Raw genomic sequence first — 26,269 nt, 5'->3', positions numbered from 1 at the left:
AAAAGACACAGAGAATAACTTAGGCTGTTAATCAGCGAGATATATTGTTCTCTAATTCACCAGAGTCATTTGCACAGAATAATAATCTAGACTGAATTCAAACGTGGATTTATTTAAATTGGATTGGACAAGTTTTCTTGGTGAGAAGTGCCAGTAGGAGGAATTAGCATATCTTTGTGATTGAGAAGTGTCATTTGTTCCTATTTTGATTATTACAAAATAATATTTAATGCAAAGTATTGATGGGAGGGCTGATGTGGCTCTGAAACAGCTGTTTAAAATGATTTTAAAAAAAGAGCCAAATAACCTACAATTATTTATGCCAAAACACACTCTATGTGAGGTGTATGCATCATTGTTGGATGACATACATATAAAGAAAAAAACTAAATAAGAATGTATATAAATAGATGTTTTACACTGCTGAGTATATATAGATAAATATACAGACAAGAAACCCCTGAATAAATGGGTGGGCAAAAATAACAAATAAACTGCATGGTACGATTAAACAGTTAACATCCCATCATGCTCTGTGGCATATCTGAAAATACCAGATGATCCTGATTTTGTTTCAAGATGATAAGAGGAAAAGATCTAAGTGAGATTGAAAGAGGGTTCATGTTTTAGTAACAGTGATTAAAGTGACATCTGCATTTAGATCTATGAGAAAGACGTCAGCAAATAGGGTCGACAGAGCACAGTTGATGACCATGATGCTCGTGTATCAGTGCGATATGTAAGGAAGAGCAGAAGAGCAGCTTTTCCTCAGGCGACTGAGGATGTCAATGCAAGACGTGATCAGAGTCAGCAGCAACAGTCCATCCACAGTTACAAAGAGAGGGGTATTATAGTAAGGCTGCAGAGCATAAACCTTCATTAGAAAGATGAATGCAGATCTGAGAGTTCAGTGCCGAAACCAGAGGCGCTGGTCTGCAGAGATGTGGAACAAAGTGATATTGTCAGTGGGCAAGTGCATGTGTGGCGTAGACCAAGGGAACGGTTCAGGCCTGAATGCTTGACCCCTACAGTGAGGGAAATCCAGTGGCTCTGTTTTGCATTTTGCTGACATGGTTCCAGTCCATTTGTCTCCTTAGAGGGAATGGTCACTGCAAATCAATAGAAAGTTATTCAGAGTGATCACCTTTATCCTGAGTGGTTTGACCAACTTCAAAACACCAAATGAGGGAATATCTTTTGGAAGAATGGTTCATCCCTCCACTGAAGTTCAGAGACTTGGAGAATCAAGCATGTCAAGGAGCAGTGAAGCTGTTACTAAGACACTTTATGTTGCTTTTTCCTTTAATTTGTCATCCGTCTGTGTATATACATATAAAACAAAAAATTGGGAAGTAAAAACTGATTCTATATACAATACCCCATTCAATAAATATGTTTAATATCCTGTACAACCTTCTTCAGGCAGTTCTGAGGCTGAATGACACACATGTGGGTCCTTGACGAGAGGAAACCATGAACTCTGGGAGGAGCAGGTTCCCACACCCAGAAGAAGAGACGCTGATCGCTCTAACACAAACAGTCCAGCACTCAGGAAAAGGAAAGGGCTCTCTTTGGGCCTTTATCAGATCTGCAAGATCCTCGGCCCGTCCGTCACCCGCTGCTGTCCGAGAGGCTGGGACGTCACCCTCCTTCCCTCCCTCCCTCCAGTCCTCTTCTTCCTCCTCTACCGAGAGGCCACTCAGTACACGTCACAATCAGACCCAGAGAGGGAAAACTGAACCAGTTTAGCTGCTTAACATGTGGATAATATGTGGTTTTATCATGATGATGATGTTTTATTTATGTCCATTATCAGTATTTACCATGATAGTTTTTTGTGCAAAGCTGTAGGAAGCTCGTGGTCTTTGCCCTGATTGATGCTTATTGGGAGTCAACTTTTTCTATGTCATTATAACCAACAGTCATAATGGAGAATAAGATACTGAGCTTCCCTTTAATACCAGTTTCTTCACCTTTGTACACCAGACACTGTAAATGGCAACTTAATATTAAGTTAAAATTAATTAATCTACAAAGCTTTTTATGAAATCATTCATATTATTTTTAAATTTTATAAAAAACATTGTTTGACCACCTCCTGGCACATATCATTTTGGTGCTTATTCACATTCAAGTATTTTATAAATTAACACTCTCTCAGTTATAGTCTTTAATGTAGAGAGATTTTAAAGAGATTTTGTATTTGATGTCAATCTATTTCAAAACTTGTAGTTAATGATGTTAAGAATCATTTTCCATCGGCTTTTGCCTGGGAAATGATTTCGTTTCATACCTTTACTGCTCACACAAGATGAGCAGTCAGTACTTAACACTTAAAGGGGGATTATTCACACTTTGCAAAAGGCCCCAAGGAGCATTGGACCATAAATGGCAGGAAGACCAAATATAGTCTGATACTGTATATTCAATATTATGACATTTTTTTATGTATCAGTTTTGGCTTTATTTTCTACCTCTTAATTTGTGAGATATATATTAAAGATATTTAATCTAATGTTAGTTTGTGGACCAGTGTTCTTTTTGGAGAAATGAAACATGAAATAAACAGAATTCTTCTCAGCCATTAGATCCAGACAGTGTTTCAGCAGTGCAGCAGGAGCTTCCCTCAGCTGTCTCCTGGTTGTGTAACAGCACCTCCTTGCTGACCTCATGGAACATCTCTGCAGTAACTCAAACAGTCTGAAGACACAAAGGAGACGGAGGATCACGTTAACCCCATCACCCCCACCACCCCTCGTACCCCTTCCCCTCGCTGCCCTCTGCCCGACAGGCCACTTCAGACTGAGCAAAATATTCTTATAAGAGACTCGAGTCGATTCACATTTTAAATAACATTAATGGTGGATGTAACCAGAGCTGTTTTGTTGTGTAACTGTAACTGACAACTGAGCTGTGTTGTGTTTTATTCTCTCTACATCCGTCACCTTAACTTTTCCTTCAGTCGGTGTGACTCAACATTTTCTTTCCATTACAGAGGAAACCTGAGTTCAAGCAATTAGTAACCTAGTTACCTATCATTAAACTAATTAGATTAACCCAGTGATAGTGTTACTGTCACTGGAGTTTCAAATATCCGGGAGCTGTGACAAGTACTAAAACTAAACAAGAAATGTGAATTAAATACAAAGAACAAAGCTGTCCAGGTGATATGAAATCCTTCCCACTCTGTGAGCGTTTACCCTCATGGAGATGCTGCAAACAAGAAGCTGCAACAAAACATGGTTGCCTACATCATAAATACATTTAGCAACCAGCCAGTATTTTCAGTGTTTGGTCATTTATCTTTTCTATTTATGTTGTATAGTGAAGTCAAAAACAGTGCTAACTAACTAACTAACTAACTAACTAACTAATTAACTTGTTAGCCTTGCAAGGACGTAAATAGAAAATAAGAATAAAGACATAGTTTAGTTTATTTTGATTCATAAAGTTAATTTGTGAGGGTGTTACTTCTTATAACAGAACAAAGGGAGATATTCTATATTATAATACATTATCACTACATGAGTCATTTATTGTTCTTTTATTCCACATTCAGTCATCCAGGCTCTAGGATAAAGGAGTTATCCCTGTATGAGTTCACATCAACTTGGCTTGTGTCTTTCTCCTCATTTGTTTCTGGGATGGTTGATGGTGGGAGAGCAGAGGTGAGGTCAGATCGTGTCTGACTGGGGTGAGGATCTCCACAGGGAGACTATAACAAACATGCCGGGGCTTCATGCCTGAGCGACAGAGCAGGAATATAAAGCAGAGATGAACTCTTAACATTCTAAGCCACAAATGGCCGAAGACTCCTGCCTGCAGGATTTGTCAACACATCCCTCCCCATCTCTCCCTGCTGTCTGTCTCTAGGTCCCGGCGAGGCAGCCGGACTCCCTGGCACCAGTGGGAGTCTGGCGCTGCACGGGGAAGATCTATATCTCCAAGATGAGCAGGAGAGACTCCACCCAAGAAGCCTGCTATACACACAGACAAACCCATCACATCCTCTGAGCTAATCATTCCCCGACACTACCACAACACAAACATTTCCCAGGACAGAGACACCACTCTTCCTCTGACTGTTTTTAGCTCAGTCCTTTCTGAAACTGACAAACTGACACAAAATATGGCTTCTCTTTGTCTCAAAGAGGGCTGGTGTTTTTTCTTTTATAAGGGGTCCAATCAGCGAATGCAAAGTGTTTTCCATTTCAGTCAACAAAATGCGGATGACAAAAGAATATGATGGTGGCGGTGAATCCTCCTTGGTGCTGTACAGCTGTTAATTACTACTTAAACCATAACCCATTAAAGTAAGCAAACTTTAACTGTTGTTTGCTGTAGCTACTATTATATGTCATCTTTGCTGGTAAATTTATATTAGCCAATTTTCATATTTTTTTTATGCTAAATGAGGTTTAAATGGATGATTAACAAATCGTTTGTGTCCTTACAATGCTTCAAAACATTTCAGTCAAAATAAGAGCTTCTTAAAATGTCCTTGTTTACTTTCAAAGGAAAGTCATTTTATTTAATACAATTATCATTATGTATTTTCATAGGGATGCCATAATCCAACTCAGGCCAACACCACACCTTAAGGTCCCCTCCAACCAGCAAGAAATGGTGAGTCATGCGTATAATTACACCCCATACCTGTATGGGCTCAAATTAGGGTCCAAATGAATTTGAACTTGTGAAGTGAAGTTCACAAATAATGTTTGTAGTTGTAAACCAACCTTTGTGAAGTTTCTGCATTTGAAAAAAATGTGCTTAGGTTGAAGAGATTTGTGTTTGTCAAAAGTCTCAATCAAAACTAAGAACAAATGAGTTGAGGTTAAACACAGAAATTACATTTTTATCAAATTAAGTTTTTTAAATTGTTCTAGCATCAGAACCCCATTCATTGTTATAGACCAAACTGGGGTGACATTGCACCCTCTTCCCTTCTCTGGGGATACCAAGGTCAGGGGTTTGAAACCCCAGATGGCCTAAGTCCTGCTTCAGCAAAAATTCAATAACAATTCATACATACAGTACTGGAATGATCCTGAGCTGCTTGGGCCCCAATAATTGCGGCTATTCTTATTATTATTAACATCACACCACATATACAATAAATACACCCCCTGCCTGATTTTTTTATGTTATGTATAGCAGCCTAAACTGATACACACAAACAAAATAGAAGTAAAAAGTTACACAACACAAGAAGATTCAGATCTAGTTGATTTGATATGTCTAAGTGTCAACAACAAATCATGATGTTCAGGTACTGGAAAACATTTTACATAGACATCTCTTGTCTTTAAGAAACTGTGTTTCATTTAGACCAAACAAATCACCTCAGTCAAAAAGTCAACTTAACATCATGGGGGAGCATAAAAATGCTGGGGTTATAAACCAACTTCTCTCAATGTATAGTTTATCAGCTTTATTTTCCTCATCTGTGACAGGACTGAAATGCTGGTGGAAATACTGAATAATTCCTCTTTAAATTAGTTTTGTTGGCTTTAAACTATTGAAATTTGAATAAATGATGTCTGGAAGTACTAAAATAAGCCTATAAAGTAAGTTGAACTATTAACTAACTGAGTACATCAGGACCTTTTGTTTTCTCTCCAAATGAAAAAACCTTGTGTTTATTTCACTGCAAATTGCTCCTGAAAACAAGAAGTCAGAAAGAGAAAATATTCTAACCCAGGTCTATTTTGAGAGCATTAAAATATTGTTCCCAGCAGCCAATAGTGATAAATCTATGTACTTTATTTTGTCATGTAACTCCCGTCTGTTCTGTCTTTTAATCCCCAAGAAACAATGTTTGGGAAATTAAAGATATATCATGTTGCATGCACAAGGATAAAATATAGAAAAATTACACCTTCTGTATTTCCCAGCAGTGTGATATGTCATGTACAACCTCTTTAATAGATTTAATCTAGGTCATAAATTGTATTTATGAAGCGTGTATTATCCCTGAGACAGAGTTATGTCCCCTGGAGCTTTCAGTTTTTTTATGTGAATGAGAGAAATTATATGACATTTAATCCAGATTTATATAATATAATATGATATAATATTAAACCATTTTAAATATCCTGATTGTGACATGATAATCAGTCAATAATCGTGAGCACGTTATGATGTGTGTTATGAAAACATTCAGACTGGAAATGATTCAGTCGTCGCTGCCTCCACTATACTGCAAAATGCACTTTGGTTCCTCCAGATGCTGACTTCTGGAGCCGGACCAGGATCAGTGACGCACAGAGGTCATCATTTTTCACAGGGGGATGATTTGTCAGCCTGACAAAACCCCCACCCACCCACTCTCCCGCTCCTTCCAACCCCTCCATCAGTTCTCATCCTGAGGCCAGGGGAGCTGTGTGGAGGTCAGGCAGGATCGGGGTCAAGCCATTTGCCTCTGACATCAGTTTCCTGAACATATAGAGGGTTTACAGGCCTGAACATCAAGAGAGGAGTGAGGTCACTCTGCACTATGCATATATAGTGTGTACATATGCTGCCCACCCTCAGTGTTACACACCAGGAGGCAGGAAACATCACAAGTGCCAGAATTTGTTCTGGAGGCGAAGCTGGAGCAGATTAGTACTTGATCTAATGCTTATGTTATGAATCTTTTTTCTTTTAGAGAAAAAACACTGTGCTGCCTGTTGCTCACACAGCTCCACAGTGTAGTTGCTGAATTTATAAGTAATGAGTAAAGATGCCAACTTTCAAGGATTTTAAGGATTTGAGTTGCAAAAAAATCAAACCCCTAACAGGAGATATTGTACGCACTAATAATGCATTCATTACATCTACATTTACTCATTCGACAGACGCTTTTATCAAAAGCTTCAGTGCAGTAAGACACCTTGGTGTAAGCACTAAGTGCACTAAATCTGTTCAATAAGTGCACGGAGATCAGGTAAAGAAGTGCAACAAAAGTGCATAGTAAGTGAAATTTAAGACTAAAAATTTCCAAAGATCTCAAACATGTCGGGGTTATTGTAAAATAAAAGACAGAGGACACAGTTTGAGCTATAAATGGGGAAAGTTTGATATGTATGAAAACTACTTCAGGAAACTTAAAAATGAGTTAAAAACATATATGACAGATGCACAGACAGACTAAGATGTTGTGTCTTTATTCCATGAGACAGTAAAAAGTACAATATGCACAGTTTTCTATTACTTCTACTAATGTTCATACTGATTCGTGCGCTTTGTAAACTTTGTGCAAACCTTTTGTTTCCACCTCTATACACTATACATGCATTTTATTTTTTAATTTTTGCATATGGATCCATGTCTCCACTTCCTTTCTGCAGGACAACAGTGTCCATCTGCAAAACTCAACATCTGCACATTCCAACATGTGCACACTGCAACATCCAGGGTATCTATACATACACAAATATGTATACATACACACACAAATATGTATACATACACACAAAAATATGTATGACACACACACACACACACACACACACACACACTACACATACACACATACACACATACACCCACACTCACACCTCCCGCTTTCCTGAAGTGTTTGTCTGTGTCAAAGTTCAGCCTCCAGCTCTGCTTCTTCTGAGTCTAAGCTCCCTCTGCTATCGTTGCTAATTGCTGCCCTCTGCTGTCCATCAGGCTCATAATCTTAAATAAATGCATCAGGTAGAAATTACTTGTTGAAAAACATGCAACTTTTTTTGTGCCCACCTACAACGTGCACCTGCACACATGGTTTGTATTGTCATGCATCAACAGGGATTATAAATCTGAGGAGTTTGTCGTCCATTGTGATAATCCTGCCTACAACAAGCAGTCTGGGATACGGAGGACAAAGGCTGCTGTAATCTGTCCGGATTACATTTGCAATACAACCACAGATTTTGGAAAGAAAATGTCTTTTACCTTCTTGTGTGGTTGATTAAATCTTCTGTTAGCATGTTAGCATTTTTAGTCTCGCTGTCCGGCCTCTATTTAGCCAGATGGCTTCCTCGTACAATCCCCACTCACAATCAAGATTAAGATTACACCACACATACACACACACACGGACATGCACTCAAATACGTCAAACGCACAGTAATTAATGTTCACTTGCTAGCAGATGACATAACACAGAATCTGTCACAGTTGCTGTGTTACAGCTGAAGCTTAAGTTATTAAAGTGATCCATTGATCGCAGAAATTCAAGGTTGGAGGAGTGGTGCGGATTAAAGTATTTTTACCACAAAGCCACGTATGCACGGCGCTCATCTGAAACAGAGAGGAGGGAGACAGAAGGGAGGCAGAAAGGATGGAGGGAGGGAGGGAGGGTGGAGGACAGACAGAGAGACAGATTGAAGAGGATAGAGAGTGAGAAAACCCTGTTGCCACCTTGTTTAGTGTTTCTCCGTCGGCCGTCGATACCTATTACCTTCTCTTCCTCTGAGGTGCTTGTTCTCCGAGGCCTCAGGGCCGCCCAGCATGAAGCAGGCACCATGGGCTTTCTGGAAAACTACCAGGAGATCGACCCTGTCACTTTGAACCTCTGCATCCTCATTGCCAGCTACGTTATCTTGCTCCTGGTCTTCCTGATATCATGTATCATGTACGACTGCCGGGGCAAAGATCCAACTAAGGAGTACGCTCCGGACCCGCAGCCGACCCAGTCTCCCATCAGGCTCGTGGTGATGCAGAGCTCTCCAGCCCCAGTGGGACGGTGGGACACGGCCAACATGATCACAACCTACCACGAGCCAACGCACCCGGACTTCAGGGAGAAGAAGAGCACGATGGTCTGAGTGAGACTTAGAGGACTCACCTTTGTATATACCGGACTCTTTTTTTTTTTTTTTGTACATACATTTCTTTTTACATTTTCTTGTCTTGCGCTGCTTGGACAATGCCAGGATTTGACTTCCACAGGACCACACTTGGACGGTAAGGGGGGGTGACATGTGGTGATGTCTTTAAGTGCTATGTGTATGCGCGTAAGATCCCTCTTTATCTGAAGGATCTCAAGCCAAAGCCTGCAGTCTGCTCTGGAGAGCAAATGTCACAACTGATAAAGCACAAGGAATAAAGAGGGCGTTTCTGTTGTGTTGAGTTGACAGACAGAATGGGAGAGAGGTTTAGGATTAAGGTGAGGGTTGGGAAAACATACAGAGAAGTGTAGTAGAGGAGAAGTTAGTGTTAACTTAACTTCATTTAGAAAACAGACCAGTGCCTTGTTGTCCGTGTTGTCTTTGGACTTTGTTCCGCTCTAACGTGTAGATAAAACTTATCATCTCTACTTTAACTACTCTATCAATATCAAAGATGCATTATCTTACATTTCAAAGACGCATTTTATTAGTGTTCAACTTTTGGTTCAGTCTGAACGGACGGTTACCTCTTACATAACTGGAGGAAGTGTGATGTATGCATGTGGTCATCAAAGCGGCTGACAGATGGGTTACAGCGCTCCGACCAAGGTCCTGACCCGCCATGTCAACATTCTTATTTTGAGACGTCTGTCTTTAATCACCCCACCCACGGCAGGAAAGTGTTAACCCTTTGAGCGACTCAGTGTTCCACTTCCCAGTCGTAGTACGAGCACAACTACGACCTCTTACTCTTACCTGTTGTTCAACTTTGAGATGATGAGGAGACTTAAAGAAAGGCGTTTGCAAGGTTTTTCTTTGTCTCTCATATCACTCAAGTGCAGATATGGTTTATCAAGTCTGTGGAAACATGCAAGCAATGTTTTATGTGAACAACAGTGAAGCAGAAGATTGCAGTGTTTGATAAGCAAACAGAGTGACTTTGATATTAAGCTGCTGTTGTATGAAGTTGTTATGTTATTTTGCCTTTTATGCATTCAATTTTTACCCTTTCAATGGCATCTGTAAATACCCAACTTCAGTTATATTAAGCTTATGATTTTCTGCTCCTTCCAGCTCTGTCCAAACAGCTTCATGAGTCATTCATTGTGTTCATCTCGTGTGCAGCATCATGTTGTAGTCCGTGCTGGCCTGTTGGAGCAGTCACAGGTTCGGACTTGTTCCTTGTAGCAGGTTTGCAGAGCTTTCAGGATAACTGCACCGAGTGAAACCTCAAAGCCTGTCATATCTGATGAAAAAAAAGGGCCTTTCCTGGCATTTAGACAACACAGTCATAGAGATTATTCACTGAACCACCCTCTTGGAAGAAAAAAGTTGAAGTTTAATCAGAAAAACATTTTCAAATGTCTTCAGGAGGCAAAAATAATGTTGTTGGTTGAGTTTAAACTCAGTGATTGGAGCCTAAGATCAAACAAAATGATGTCACAGATATCTATTATATTTATATGTACTATAATATGTATATATATAATATATATGTACTGTATTATAATACAGTGCAATCTGTTGATAACCACAAGCCATGTTATTAACACACATTAGCTAGTTAGTGTAGCTTGCCATCACAATTCAAACTATCCTAATCTACAGAATAGGTTTATGTCATGTCATTCTTATCATGTTGGAGTTGATATAATTATCAGATTCCAATTTGTAAATAAGATTCAACATCCAAGTCATAATAATGACTCCTATATATCTGATACAGTGATGAAAACCAAACAAAAATGTTTTTTATTATGAATTAGTTGGTCAAAGTAATTCAACCCAGATTTAATGGATGTGGTGTTGTAATGTCAAACCACAGTATTTTATAATCATGCAGCTGTCTCGGTGACATGAACGCTCACATGTCATGAACATAGGAATCTGCATCTTTACTCCATGTAACAGTCCTCTATTCAAAAGTGTTCTTATGTGAACATACCAGAGGAAGCTGGGCAATAGAGGCACAGCAAGTAGCTCCTCCTCTATTGTTGAGAGGCAAGAGGGAGATAAAAATATACAAATATATATTTTCACTATATCAATATTTCAATGAAAAAATACATTTTATTTACGGCTTTTCATCAGAGTCAAAAATTCCTTTTTTATGATTTACTCTTATTTCTCTTTTCTTTTTTTTTTCAATGGCGCAGTAGGTAACTACTTGCTTTAGCCAACTGAACAGTTAGTGTGTTATAAGAGCCCTGAAGTAATGTTAAGCTAACAGTGAGAAATGGATTTGGACAGCATTTAGTCTCTATCAACAACACACTCCAAAAATGTTTAATTTCAAAAGTCTGTGACTTTCAGTGCACTTAATTTAGTCACCAATTTCCAACATGAAAAGTATTATTAGTACATAGACGAGTTTTGATTTTAGTTAAACAAACATTTCACTGATTGAGTTTCACCACGCTAATGTTGAAAAGCTTAGTATATTATACAGTACATAAAGTATAGCTGTGCTACAGTGCATTAATCAATGCATTCTTGTTAATCCCTGAAAATATGCCCAAACCATGTTGTTTTATCTAGTTAGCCTAGCTAGCCATGCTAATTCAGCTTGCTAACCATGCAAGTGACAACCACCTTGACCACTGATTAAGTTAGACGTGGAAGTAAATGATGTCTATACATACTTAGTTTTTATTTTTTAATCAGAGCTTTGCCTTAAGCTTCGTGTTAGCCTGTCAACTTTTAATACCAAAAAGCCTGTTGTCCTTGACTCCATCGGCACACTTCATCAGTTGTCCATTATCTGTTCTGACTCTTGGCCATGTGCCTTCCAGAAACACAAACATAGATAAGTAATACTACCATCTAACTCAAAGGAAATACACAAGGATAAGAAACGTTTATACAGGCAACTGAATCAGTTCTTCGTTGGTTAATAAAGAAACCTGATTATTCAACAGACTGATTACAGCTCCAGTCTGTGCTGCCAACACTCAACAGAAATAGATCTCGTAGCTCTGAGAAGTCTCACAGTCAACACGGTCAGAAACCAGGATGGAGGCCTGTGTAATCCTGCTTCTCAGAAAAGTGCAGTAAATGGATCTCATTCATAAAATAGGCCAACCGTGAAGTACGTGAAGATTAGCCAAAGAGATGGTAAATACATTATGTAATTGAGGCAAATGACATCTTTTTAAATGTCTCAAAAAGGTTCTTCAGTTGTATGTTTTCTCATTTTAATTTCTTTACAGACTATACTGGACATTAACTGTAGTTTATCAGCTGACCTCCATCCCAACCTCACCTCTCAGTATCTAAACAGCCAGAGGAGTTCCTCTCTAAAAATGTCCCAGATTCATCTTAATACCATGTGAAAACTTAAAGAATGAGCCCTGTTTCAAAGACAGAGATATGTTTGTGTAGCCATGAGTATTGTCATATTGTAAGCTAAAAAAATAGACTTGGCTAAAACTTTTATCATGTGACGAGGCCAGGATTCTTTCATTATGTTTATGAAATAATGCCAATACTTTTCCTATCTAATCTTTAAGATCTAATCAAGAAAATGAAACACAAGTTTGTTTGTTTTGTTGATTAGAGAAGCATCTTTACCACTGGACAGCTAATGTAGGTGCTGAAATTCTCTCTTTAAAGTGTGCTGTAACAACCATTTAAAAATTATGACATTATCCGCATTTGTAAAAACACTAGAGGAGGATAGACTTTCGAAACAGAGCTGTGCTGCCAAGTAATAATTCAAATACAGCTTGACAATATAAAAAAGTCATATATCATCATCATTCATTCATGTTTTTTCTCCATGAATTAATGTCTTTTTCTGCTATTTTCTTTTTTAATAAGAAATGTGATATAATAATATAATGGATGTAAAGCATTGTCTTTTTAGGAAGCTCTTAACGCCTTTTGATCGCGGTCATATTCCTGACAGCAGGATATATTTTATTTGTATTACCACGTGTTACTGAACAGGCTTATTGGACACAGGCCCAGTGGTGCAAAAGGTCATGGGGCCCCATGCAGGGGCACAAAGAGATGCAATGCAACCACAAAGAGACAAGGAGCAATGGACTGGAGCATGAGGGTATGAGGGATATTTCGTTCTGTAAGTGATCAAAATTAAATTAAATGTGATATTTTTTCTCAACAGTGAATGTGGATAATTTGTTAACGCTGTTTGCCCAAAATTGCTGCTGTACACACAACAGAAAACAGATAGTTCTGGCTCTACATGTTTTTGTTACAGCACAACCTTAATGTAGACTTGTGTCTGTGACACTGAAGGTGTGTGGTGAGAACAGGAAGGCAGCTGTGCTTCGATGAACAGAGTAATCCTCGGCCACAAGCATCAGTGCGCTTTCAACTATAGAGCACGCCAGGCTCAGCTCGTTAGCTGCAAGATTAATTAACCTGGTTGAGGCAAAACACTGCTGCAGCAAAGCTTCTGACCTAAAGACACTGTTTAGTTTTGTCTTCAGATGGACATTGCAATAAAACTGGGACTTGTGCAGGAATAAATATATATATAATAATCTGATCTAAATTTACAGAAATGTGGAAATTCAATTATATAAAATTCAGACAATTAAGAATGAGCAATTTTGCAATTATTTATTGACTCTTTCTAAAATTGTTGCCATGAAAATGCATTTTCTGAATTCATGCAGCACCTTCACTGTTGCAGCCACTTTGGAATGAGGCTACTGCCATTTTTTATGCAGAGAAGTACTATCCCATGCAGTTTTTTTTTTTTACAGTTAGTGTTTCATTTGCTATCAGAGACATTTTCTCTGTGTTCATTACTTTCCCTTCCCTTCCCCTCTGGAGGTAAACTATGGGCAATACATTCTAGCATGAAACGGTAAACCGATTACAAAGCTGTTTAACCCCGTGTCACGTGTGCACAGAAAGCCTCTTTTATTCTAAGGCATTCCCACCTATAGTAGATACAGTATGTCCATCCTACGCCACCAGTGGTAGTTGTCATATTGACTTCAGTTATCCATCCACACTGTTATCTGTGGATGATTGCATGGTTGTCTGTGTGTGTGTGTGTGTGTGTTCTCGGTATGACATGATATGATTGTTTATCTTGGAGCAGCTGAGAGGTAAAGTTTAGGACACTGACTCCAGGTCAGCAGGTTTCTGACCCTCACGTGACAACAAGACTTTGTCGAATAACATGAGCATGTCCGACCATCTGACCCCTGAGTTTTCAGGAAATTAAATAATTTATGAGTTTATTAAAATCAGTAGATCAGTGGTCAATCATTTTAAATGCTTCCTGGGTGGAAAAGGCATGATTTAAAAAAAAAATTAAAATAGCACAAACATTCTGTCTGAACCTGTGAATGTTTGTTAGGAGCAAAATTACAAGTTGCAGATTGAACTATTATTTAAGAGCTATACCCAAGTCACTGCAGGAAAAAAGCTGGAGTATAGTTATATGTGATTTGTTGACATATTTGTTGTGTTCTTCAGTATAAATCACAGTTAACTGCTGTTTTGTTTTTCCACATTTTCTTTTGACAGTTCAGATTTGATTTTCTAACAAACGCAACCACAGAGCAGGCTAAATTAAAGGCACTTTACTGGAGCCATTTGTTCATGAACAGGGTTACATTTGGCAAGTAGGAGAATCTGAAGAGTGGGAATAAAATGCAAATAGTCAAATGCAGGAAAGCAGGTCAGAGGCAGGTGACAGGTCTCTGTGCAAAATGGCAAACAACAGGAAAGGACATGGTTGAAACCTGGCACATGATCAACAATGACAACTTGGCAACTGGGCAAGGTGAAGTGGCTGATAGCCTATTTATGTGCTGGGGCTTGATGAGGGAATGATAGACAGGTGTGCACGGAGGAGCAGGGTCAGGTGACTGGCAAAGGAAGGAAACTGTCTGAGGTGCAGAGGTAGAGAATAACAAGGTCATGGTTATAGGAGACTTTGTACCAAGTTTTCATTTACATCGCTGGAAAATTAAAGTTGGTTGTGTCATTGTAGAGTCGGTCATACAGCATGAATTGTCTGGCTAGGCTTGTTTGCTTTTTCAGGTGTTTCAATATTATTAAGCCATGGACATGGACATGCTTTTGCTTTCAGAAGAATCTGAGATTTGTTCATCATTATAACTTGTATACTGATGTGAATATTTACAAGCTGGAAATTGGCAGAATGGTAACTTCCAACCAGGCATGAGAAGGAAAAGGGTCTGAGGCTGTAGAGGAACATTTCTCTAAACAGTTGACCTAAAACTATCCCTTCATCAACCAAACTTCATATTATCTCCCAAAAAATCCATGAAATGTAAATCTCAGGAGATTTAGACAAATGTGATGTCCTGATATGTACAGAAAAGCGCTGATTATGAGAACTGACGAAAATAAAATCATCATGACCAACATCTTCCATTAGATGCTTGGACAGCTACACGGATGTTTTCAGTGACTCTGGCTGATTAAACCTGTGCTCAGGTTGAGGATGGCTGCAGCAAGGTGGGGGTATTAGGTGATGTCATGGAAGCACATGGACTATTAAAGGCACACTCACATTAACCTTCCATCCAGCAAAACTGCACGCAGTACACTCAGTCCTGTAGGACGGTCCTGAGGTGTGAACAGTCTGTTTGAGGGTTGCTTCAGTTTGTAGTCTGGTAGTGTAAAGGGTGACAGCACATTGTAAATATAATTATAAGAATTTGCAGGTCAAAATGAACTCTGACCTGCCCCTGACCTATGGAAGATTGCACTGAAACAGGAAATGCATTATTTGATTCTTGTAGAAAAAAATAATAAAGAGATGTCACTTGAGTCAGCTTTTAAGGTCAAAGTTTGAAAATGAAAAAAATCTGGTGGTGTGGAGAGAGAGTTGAGCTTATAAGACCTCTGTAGCCTGCTCCTCACCTCTGCGTGAGGCTAGAGGCTTCAGGGTACTGGAGTGATTGAGTTGCATTGTGGGTAATGTAAGTGCAAGGTTTTGGCAGGGAACAAGAATGCGAGGAATAAAAAACACAATATCTCTTGCTGTGCTGCATCAATTTTGATCATTTTTCCTCTCAACTGTCTATCATGACTCTGACGATGATACAGGTTATAGGAGTGTTGGCTTTGTGAATGCGATATGTCAGTAATGCCTTGAAGGAACTTCTTAAAATCTGGCTCAAATGTCCGCTTGGACTCAAGGATGAACTGCTTAGATTTTGGTGGTCAAAGGTCAAAGTCATGGTGACCTCACAAAACGTGGTTTTGGCTGTGTGAATGCGATATCTCCGTAACGCCTTGAGGGAATTTCTTTAAATTTAGTAAAAAATTTCACCAGGACTCAAGGACAAACTGATTAGACTTCAAAGGTCAAAGGTCAGGGTCACAGTGATGTCAGAAAACACTTTTTAGCAATTACTCAAGACTTCACACAGCAATTATGACAAAATTTCACACAAATGGTTCATATTTTATATGACTGGATAAACAGGGAGGTAAACTGTGGCAGAAGCAAACAACTGCGAGTCGGTAATTCTAGCTTAATTTAAAATTAGAAAATTTACAGTGATGTTATTAAAGTTATGCTGTTAACTTAGTTTTTTACCATAAGAAAAAACATTTCCTATAAGACTTGCTGCTACTTGTAATGTCCTAAATAGCTGTTTTAAGTCAAATCTTTGCTCTCAACATACACAGTCACATAAAGTGACAGGCTGCATGTAAACTGATACAGCTGCTTGTGTGAGGTGAGAGCGCAGGTCAAGGACCTGAGAAGCTGCATCGGTCCACCACCAAACTCGGCAGGTGATCAGTTCAGGTCACAGACGCAGACACGGATTGTTTTACGGCCAGGATGCCGCTGTGACACACCGCTGCTCTCAGGTGTGCCTCACATTAAGAGGTGTTAGTGAAGCAGCGTGGGGGGAAAAAGCAGAGTGAGGCCAGAAACAAGGAGACACTGTCTGCTGACATATGGCCTCTGGCTACACCCGTTGTCTGTGATAATGTCCTTTTTAAAACCCCAACAAAGAGCTCTTTCTCTTCATCTGGATCAGTCCCATTCTCTGCTCCTACTGGTACAGTATGTTTATCACAAAGAGCCAAATACCTCTGTTTGATATAGAACACCATTCCTCTTTGCATTTCAGATATATACTTGATCTTTCTTTATAATCCACTATTTATAATCCAAGAAAAGTGGTTATCTGTATCTGCTGATAGAAAAATATTCTTCATGTGCTCAGGATAAAAGTAAAAAAAAGAGAAAACACACTCAGGGTTCAGCTCATTTCTGTGTCACTGTGTGCAGCAGAAGTCACGGCACTAACAGAGTGGTACAGCTTGAACTTCATTAAGCACAAGGATTGCACTTTGGTCTTATGTAAACACTGTTATACCTAAGAGTCACTGATCAAGTTACAGTTCCATTATGCAACTGAGCTGTTACAGCGTGACACTGTGTGTGTGCAATTCATTGTCTGGGTCTGGGTCGCTTTGTTTGCTGCATCACCAGAGTCAGATTTTTGCCAGAAGTGCGGCTGTACCATCAGAATTGCATGCTTCCTTTCTCATAGTAACTGCTACAGGAAGCTGTCTGTGGTTTCTGTATGTCTTCAGCAGAATCAGTCAAATAGTTAAATTGTGAAAACTTTAAAAAATCTAAAGCTACAGCGCTCAGCCAGTTTCACTTTACAGTAAGTGTAAGCTGTTGACATCCTCCATCCGAAAGGGACCTCTTACATAACACGTAACAAGAACATGTTTTGTTTAAAAGAACACGCATACATATGATAGTCAGTTTTCAGAATCTGACAAAAGGTGGCAGGAGTGTCAGGTTTTTAGATTTTACTTTTGCTTATTCAGCCAAAGTAAAACATTCAACTGGAACATACAGAATTAGTAGATACGTTTCCAATTTACACACCTTAATTCAACATACACTTGCAATGCCACTTTTGTATGAATGTATAAAATATATAAGCTTTTCTTGATTAGACAGAAGTACAACACTGTCTGATTAGTGACCCTAACTAATGGCTTTATTAATGGTTAATAAAACATTATTATTAATGCTTTATAGATCTGTTAAGTCATTAATTTTAGGCTTTACTTTCATATGCAAATGCTTTTTAATAAGCCATCAATTCTGCAGTAATAAATACAAAATGATTAATTAATTGTTCAGTAATTGTGATAAATGCAAAGACAATGCAAGTTTTGTGATGGAGGTGAATTTTTTTATTTAAAGGACTTATTAATGTCTTGTATTTGTTCTATAAGGCAGTAATAAAATTATGTTATTAAAGACAATTGTTACTTCTTATAAACCCTTTATAAAGGGTGCCTTAGAAAGTGCTGCCAAAATATGTAAAGGCAGCATGTTTTGCAGTAAGAAAATTATAACTTTGTTTTTTGTTATTTGATATTGCATCTATTTTCTTATACTAAGCCAGTTTTTGCAAAGGGATATTATAAACACATGAAATAACATTTAAAATAAGCACGGAAAAGTCTTGAAACATGTATGACAGAGGATCGCTGAACAGCATAACAAACAGAAATCAGTTCCTACAACACACAGAAAAGAGAAAGAGTTCAAGGAAACTGGACCGTGGAATAGGACCAAATGGTTTCGAAGTATTATTGTTTATTAATTAATTGATCAATTGATTAATCAATTCATCTATGTTTGTATTTACTTGTTTGTCTATTTGTTCGTTTCCTATAAACAGTCACATTCCCAACATTTTCATTTCCAGAACGTGACTATGACGCTCCTCTCACAAGACACCGCCTACCCAATATCTTGTTGGCCAGTGTACCGGCCATCTCGCTGCTCATTGGCTAAAGCCGCTGTCAGTCAACATCTCACCACTGTTTGGGCGGTGGGGCTCCAAAAGAAAAATCATATTTTAGTTGAGCGGCTCCGCAGGGAGCAGCTAGTCACTGAACGCCGGGGCTGACTTCTTGCTGGGGGGGGGGGGGGTTTTCGGTTAAGTGCTCGCTGCCGCTGGTGCTCATGGATATTTCTAGCTCAGAGAAAAGGGAGTGAGTTAGTATTTTGTTGCAGAATGGTATTAAGAAAAAGGCTAAAATGGTGCCTTTGTAGTGGGAGTGTTAATGCTGCCGGTGCCTTGTAGCTGTAATGAAAGTTAGCTTATGAGTAGCTAGCTGACTAGCCCATGCTAGGCCTTCCGTTTCGTCCGGTTTGTCAGGACACTTTATTGTTTTATTTCTCTCTTTGTAAACCAGCGTTTTGTTGCTCTTTTGTTTGCTGGTGTATGCTGATTTTTTTTTTTTTTTTGCTTCCTGTGGTTCATAAGGAAGTGAAATGAAGAGGGTGAACAGCTTTCAGAGGTGGGTGAAAACCTGATAATCAGCTTGTAAGAATAATGTTTTGCTGATATTATTTAACCATATGAATGCTAATCAGTTGTGGTTAGTTACCTTATTCTAACATAATATGCACGCAGGAAAATTCAAACTAAATCACTGTTAAATTTTGGATTTATTGTATCAACTCTGGAACAGAAAATGGTAAATATAGTTGTATTAGGGTTCATACAAGCCCATTACAGAAAATGTAATTCTCTGGTGTCAGCCTCTCAGATGTGAAATTGTTGCTTTTCTCTGTTTATTTATTGTTGTAAATTGAATATCTTTTGCTTTTGGACATTTTGTGATTTTAGACTAAATCAACAAACAACAGAGTGGCTGATAATGTTATTTTCAACTTTAAATGTTATGTTAACCAGTAATATATGCAGTATATGAACCTATATTTTGTTAAATATAAATAAGGGCAATGCCTTTATAATTGTCTGTGCACACGAACCTGTTCAAGACTAATTAGCTTAGGCAAAGTTATATAATATACTTTTAGTCCCCAGTAGTAGTAGTAAGTTCAATATCACGTTTAAGTTCTTAGTTTATTCTGTATTTTGTTATTTTATTTGTTTGTTTTGTCCCTTTGTATGGTGTGCCTTGGCTGCCCTATCTATCTATCTATCTATCTATCTATCTATCTATCTATCTATCTATCTATCTATCTATCTATACATTTACTTTGTATGGTTTATTTGATTTATTGTTATCAATACTGGAAGCTACTTTACATCTGTAAATAAACATTTACACCAGTCTGCGATAAGGAGTGATTCAGGACAAAGGTCTTGTTTGAGTACAGTGCACAATCAACCTGCCATACTAGTTAATGTTTACTTTTTTGTTTTTTGTTTTATTAATTTGTGTGTTTCAGGTTTATGAACAGACGGGCCTCTGCTAACTGCCGCTACCAGCCCACCTGCTATGAGCATGCTGCAAACTGCTACACTCATGCAGTGAGTGGCTTGTATTTCACTTTGGATCTCAGATGTAGAGTTGTTCAACATCACTGACACAGAATACTTAAGTTGACTAGAATATCTATCAACTGAGTTGCATGTTTTTTTAATTTGAACGTTTCTGTGATTTGATTGTCGACCCTGTAGCTCCTCATTGTGCCGGCGGTCGTGGGCATGGCGTTACTGCACCGTCTGTCGGACAACCGCTGGGAGAGGATCACAGCCTGGGTGTACGGCATGGGCCTCTGCGCCCTTTTCCTGGTCTCCACTGTGTTTCATATCATCACATGGAAGAAGAGCCACATGAGGTGAGGTGAAGCAAAGTGATGAAAGAGCATACTGGCAGAAAACCATGGCTGACATGTACCAGCACAAACTGTCATAAAGCCATTTGTACATGACATACTTGCAAGTACAGACGTAACGCACGAGGACACAGACCTGACAACAGAGCACGGGGACACAAACAATCAGCTATTCCTGTTGTAATATTTAGAGTGAGAGTAATAGTATACAGTGTAGCCGGTCTCTGATTTCACAGGCAATAATACCACGCTGTTACTTCACTTGACGAGCACACGTTCATCTTTTTGGATTCCTTAGCTTCCTCTGTAGCTTTTTTTGTCCTGGAAATCCACTATTTGGTTTCAGGTTTCATGTCAAACCTTTGCTGTCTGTCTTTCTTGCGCACTGTGTACAACGGCTCAACTCATTACTTAATAATTTGAGACTTCTTGTAAAACTTCTTTGACAGGTGGGAATGTTGTAAAGGCCTGTGGTAGATTTGGAATGGACAGTTTTACAGTCAAAAGAGACTGTGCGCCAACAACAATGAGTAATGATGTAAAACCAGTCTATGGTTATGCAGCAAATTTATTTTAACTTAGTTTGAGGATGATTTTGTCCTGAATGAGCATTGATGTGTCATTCCTTTATTTTAAAGTTAAAATCTTAACTATTTAATTCAGTCAGTAGTGATACATCCCTCACACTTTGCTGCAGAGAAATGTTGATCAGGTGTGTCGGATCACCTGTCCGGTTAACACTGCCAGTGTCACGTACCTTAATCACTTTAGTAAATACAGGTTATTTGCATTCATGTCGGGTTGCTTTGGACCAAAAACAACAAGTTGAAGCAACTTGGCAAATGCCACCTCAGATACTCTGTCATCTTTGCTGTAAGCCTTGTTGAGGTTGTTGTTTCTGTTCATCGTCCAATTTTTATTTCTTGCTGTATTGTGAACTACTCAGCTCTTCTGTGGAAACATGACTTCCTGAGAGCGAGAGGGTTTTTTTTGCCCTACATGAACATGCAAATAATGTCTTTGTTTTGTACATCAGAGGCATCGAGAAACAAAGAACTTACCTCTTCACCTGCTTGTTGTTGGTTTCAGGTCTGTGGAACAGTGTTTCCACATGTGCGACAGAGTGGTCATCTATTTCTTCATTGCTGCCTCCTACACACCTTGGTGAGTGTCAGACAGGAGCTCACTATAGACTCAGAGGAGTTTGTGTCTTGTCACACATGGAGACATAACGTGTGTCATTGTCTTTGTTTCTGCTCAGGTTAAACCTGCGTGAACTGGGCCCTCTAGCAGCACACATGCGCTGGTTTGTATGGCTCATGGCTGCTGCTGGAACCATCTACGTCTTCAACTATCATGAAAAGTGAGTTCATGTCACAGTCGGATCACCCAGTGGTTGTGTTTGTATCAGAAATGAGGAATATAAAATTTTGGATCATACCCTTTTTGTGAAGTTATAGAAAGTCTGTGATTGTAACTACCAGTGAGTCTGGACATCTTTGTAACTGTGCAGCACTCTTCATTAGACAATCCAGTGATGATGAAACGATTAATTATTCAAAGAGAAACTGCCAAAAACATTCACTGGTTCTAGCTCCTTGAATTTGAATATTAGCTGATTTTTCTGACCCTTCTCTTAGTCTTAAACGCATAGTATGTATTTTGCTGCGAGGAGTCTCTCAGTCAATACAATAACAAAAGACAGTGAGTTTGGTGATGTTGTGAAGTAGCGAAGGATTATGGGAATTGTTGTCTTCACCATTGTTACAGTCAACTTCTCCTGCTTAGGATAAGTTAAGTGTCAATCATTCAGGAGGTTTTGGTGCTACTGTAATTAACCATAGGTCTTCTCCTCCTCCTCCTCCTCCTCCTCCACTGAAATAAGCAGTTTCATGTTAAAAATTTGTGTTTGTTGGACACAGGATGTCTAAGAGGGGCTGAGAGCTCAGTGGCGGCTAAAGTTTGCTTAGCTTTGTCCGATGACTTCGTCTGAGAAAATCCTTTATCTGGTTAAAATACATAGTTAAAAACAACCAAGATCTAAAAAGAGTATCGTAAAGATGTGTCTTAAAAGTGGGGAAAAAGTCAATTTTCTGACAGACAACCACGACACTGATGCATGTGCAAAGGGGATATTAAACCATTAACAGGTTTCTGTAGGTTTGAAAATTGCTGGAAACATTTGGAATAATGTAAGTTCACAACTCAACAAAATGTATAACATCGGTGTAATTGTTTTTAGACATTTTAATGAGGAAAAGTTACATATTATAACTTTTATATTAAATATCTTGATTGATTAATTGAGAGAATAATTGACAGATTAATCCATATTAAAAATAAAATAACCAATTAAATGAAATCACTTAAACAAAGGAGTAAAATGAAGGAAAAAAAAACAAAAAACAAAACAATACACAAAGTCCATATTGTTATACAAATTACTTATAGCCATTTTTTTCAAACGTCTGAGGAACCCTGCCGCCATCAGACTCATGCATCAGGTAAAAATGTGGTTTAACTTAATTTTACTCCTACCCGTCGCTCTGTTTACTGTTTGGTGATAAACAGATCTGCTTTCATTATGTGGAATTGAGGAAGCTTTAAGGCAGGTTTGGCAGGTTGTGTCTGTGTTTGTGCTTAGTCACTTAAATGCCTTGACTGCTGCCACATGAAGGACATCATTACAATAATTTTCTCTGCAAGTTTTCTGCTGAAAGTCTTAAACCACCTATCAAAAGCTTTTTCTCAGTGCTGCGTGACTAATCGATTACTAACAAATCAGGACAAAAATACCTGTCAAACAAGCATCATTAAAACAAACCTTTATGAACTAGCCTTAATTGGCAGAAGTTGAGCACAAATGTTAATGTCAAAACTTCAATTCACCTCCAAGATTATCGCTGTCCTGCCTCCAAATAATGTTTAGAATTAGCTCCAGTAATGAAGTCCCTCATTTTTAGATCATTTGGTGCTACTCTGGTTACACTTGAACACAATCGGTGAACATGACGTGTGTGTGTGTTTCTGTCTTCACAGGTATAAACTTGTCGAGCTGGCCTTCTATTTGACGATGGGATTTTTCCCAGCATCAGTCGTGACGTCAATGGTAATTTTATCTAAAGTCACATTCAGTTTGTTGACATGTCACATGTCACTTCTTCCAAACAGCAGCTCAACAGGCTGTGTGAGTCTGTGATACTTCCTCTTCTCGCTGACACAAAAAAAGCAGTGGTCCTCAAAGTTGTTGTTTTTCTCTCGGCTCATTGTAAAGTGAGAGGTTTTATTTAAAGGTGTAATATGCAGGATTTGTCAGTTGCTGTCGAGAGACAGGGCGTGGCATTAGCAATTACAAAGCAGTGAATCAGAGAAACGAAATATTATTTTCTGACTGTTTCACGTCGGTTACATTTTAAAGCACAAGCAAACATTCCCTCTAAAATTCTTTGTAACTTGCCAGCCATTCTTGAAGTTTGTGGGGAAAAAATGGAAGCAGAGAATATAATGTAATATTTATGTTGCTTCCCATTGGTAATCGTCAGGAATGACAAACTTTAATTCAGTGGTGTAGGTCTGGTGGGTTGTTGGATGGGTTGGGGGGTCACTTGATTTTTGATCGGATGCAATGCTTCGTTTGTATTTGTATTTTTGTACACCGAAAATATTCAATAAAAAGACATGGGGGGGACATGGTGTGAACGCAGCCCTCGCTCAAACAGACTCACTCTGCAGAGTCTTCTTTTGTTTGTTTTAATCTTTTCCTGTGTGCATGCTGGTGTTTTATACTTAATATTTACTATGTGATCAATCCACAGTCAGACTCAGTAGATTTTATTTAAGTAGATAGCTGGAGATTTACTCTATGTAACATCTCCTGTATTTCCCTTGTTCCTCTTGTATCCTGCAGAGCAACACTGAGGGGCTTCAGGAGCTGGCCTGCGGAGGACTCATCTACTGCCTCGGCGTGTTCTTCTTCAAGAGCGACGGCGTCATCCCCTTCGCCCACGCCATCTGGCACGTGTTCGTGGCGCTGGCTGCAGCCGTGCACTACTACGCCATCTGGAAATACCTCTACAAGGCTCCCAGCGCCGACACCCTCCTCGACTCGTGACCACAGCGGGTGGCCCCCGTTCTCCTCCCCCGAGCAAAGGCGCTTTGCACACCGACTCCCTCAACTGCCCGCTGAAGCTGCAGCGACAGCCGAAAAGTTTACGAAAAAATATTGACCATGAATTGTTTACTGTTTTCTAATATGGAGGAGAACAGGTTTTTCAGCGTCTCCATGATGAACAAAAGCTACTTTAAAAGCTGTTTTGTACAACTTCAGTCTAAAAAAAACAAAACAAAAAAAAAAACTTGACAGTGAGGGAGGGATTTTTGAACTTTTTACTCTTGGTGTTAAACTGGGCACATTCATGAGCATTTGAGAAATTTGATAGCAGTCTTTTGTATCACTTGAAGCAAGTCACATTCCATATTTGGGGTCATATTGTGTATCAAAACCTGGAGACTCAAACATTTCAGCTGGTGATTTGAACACTGAGGATACGAGGTGCTAAAAATCAGCTCTTTCCATATCATGCTTGAGTTGCAGTACCAATACCAAAATTTTACTTTTTTTCCATGCTTTTGAGAAATATAACTGTTTCGCTACAAAACCTTTTCTTTTCATCTAACAAAAGAAGCCAAAGGTCTCGTGTTTTTAAACATGCAGCTCTGCCAATGTAAAATGGTTTCAAACTGGCAAAATTTGTTTTAAATCAGGAATCAACTGGTGTCTGATGAGACGTTCAATGCCAACTTTCTGTACCAAAAACTGTTCGTTTCGATACCCAACCTTAATCAGTAGTTGTTTCTTTGTCACGAAGAAAAGGTTTTTTTTTTTTTCTTTTTTCTTTTTCTTTTTTTTTTTTAAACAAAGATGACATTTTCAACCCATCTGATCCATGTTCACACTCTCCTGACTTGTATCCAAACACAGTCCTCAGTTTTCAAAGAACCACGCTTGATTCTGGTGGTGTCTGGCGCCCCCTGCTGGTGGGGACCGGAGTTAAGGAGGTGATTCATGACATTACAGGAAGTGCGGAGGCGACACGGGTGATAGATGTGGATTTTGTTAATGAGCCAAATGAGAGAAACTCAGTTCAGGCAGTGTGATGTTGAAACAGAACTGTATTTGTAATGTGAACAGCGTGCAGTAGAGTGCGTGTGTGTGTGTGTGTATGTGTGTGTATGCACGACCTTTATACTGTAGTCCAGTATTACATTTCCACTGATTCTCTCTGTTTTTGATTTGCACCACTAGGACGAACAGTGTTTCCTGTCTGTATTCTGACGTGGGTTTGATCGGTGGAGAAACCTCATGTTCTTGCTTTTGATTTATGGTTTTGTAAATTTGCTCAATGGCTCCTGACTCATGAAATTACCTGTCTGTCGCTCTTCCTCTTAGTGATGTATGGAGCTGAATGATTGCATATTTCTTATGTGGCTCTTGTTGAAATGATTTCCTTAACCACTCTGTTTTGTAATGTTTGTATATTCTGTTGTTTGTTCTTTTGATTACATGAATCCTGGCCTTTGCAGGGAAAAAAACTGCTTCCTGTCTATTCCATTGGCTGTTAATGGTGCTGCATAAACATGAATGCTCCTCCACTATACTGAATATCACCTTTATAATGTGACAATAAAAAATAATAATGCCCCACATCTGATGAGACAAGACTGTCATTCATTGTGAGCACTCAGCTTTCCTTTTAAATTCAGTTAGCACCGACTTGTTCTCAGCAGGAAACCAGACTCTTAT

General features: G+C 38.9%; 1 protein-coding gene and 1 pseudogene across 5 annotated transcripts; both read left to right on the top strand.

Annotated features, from left to right (window-relative positions):
- The first annotated feature begins 8,393 nt into the window (after nucleotides 1–8,393).
- On the top strand, nucleotides 8,394–8,808 carry LOC147819089 (small integral membrane protein 36 pseudogene; annotated as a pseudogene).
- A 63-nt stretch (nucleotides 8,809–8,871) lies between these two features.
- mmd (monocyte to macrophage differentiation-associated) lies at nucleotides 8,872–26,172 on the top strand. 5 transcript variants are annotated; one of them, XM_023406970.2, is made up of 8 exons: nucleotides 8,872–8,940; nucleotides 19,142–19,175; nucleotides 20,077–20,158; nucleotides 20,309–20,469; nucleotides 21,556–21,630; nucleotides 21,728–21,829; nucleotides 23,506–23,575; nucleotides 24,374–26,172. In XM_023406970.2, the coding sequence occupies exons 2-8, from the start codon at nucleotides 19,150–19,152 to the stop codon at nucleotides 24,575–24,577; spliced, it is 720 nt and encodes a 239-aa protein (XP_023262738.1). In that variant the 5' UTR covers nucleotides 8,872–8,940; nucleotides 19,142–19,149; the 3' UTR covers nucleotides 24,578–26,172. The 5 variants fall into 5 exon arrangements, with proteins under 5 accessions (XP_023262738.1, XP_087030287.1, XP_023262736.1 ...); XM_023406968.2 differs by lacking the exon at nucleotides 8,872–8,940 and adding an exon at nucleotides 12,846–12,924; XM_087174160.1 differs by lacking the exon at nucleotides 8,872–8,940 and adding an exon at nucleotides 12,850–12,945.
- Nucleotides 26,173–26,269: the final 97 nt, after the last annotated feature.

The sequence above is a fragment of the Seriola lalandi genome, unplaced genomic scaffold (assembly GCF_002814215.2).
Source record: "Seriola lalandi dorsalis isolate HSWRI2012SDOR001 ecotype SW California unplaced genomic scaffold, Sedor1 jcf7180002054322, whole genome shotgun sequence".
NCBI classification, from domain to species: Eukaryota; Metazoa; Chordata; class Actinopteri; order Carangiformes; family Carangidae; genus Seriola; species Seriola lalandi.
Note: the sequence above shows the minus strand (reverse complement) of the source record. Positions and strands in the feature narration are given on the sequence as shown.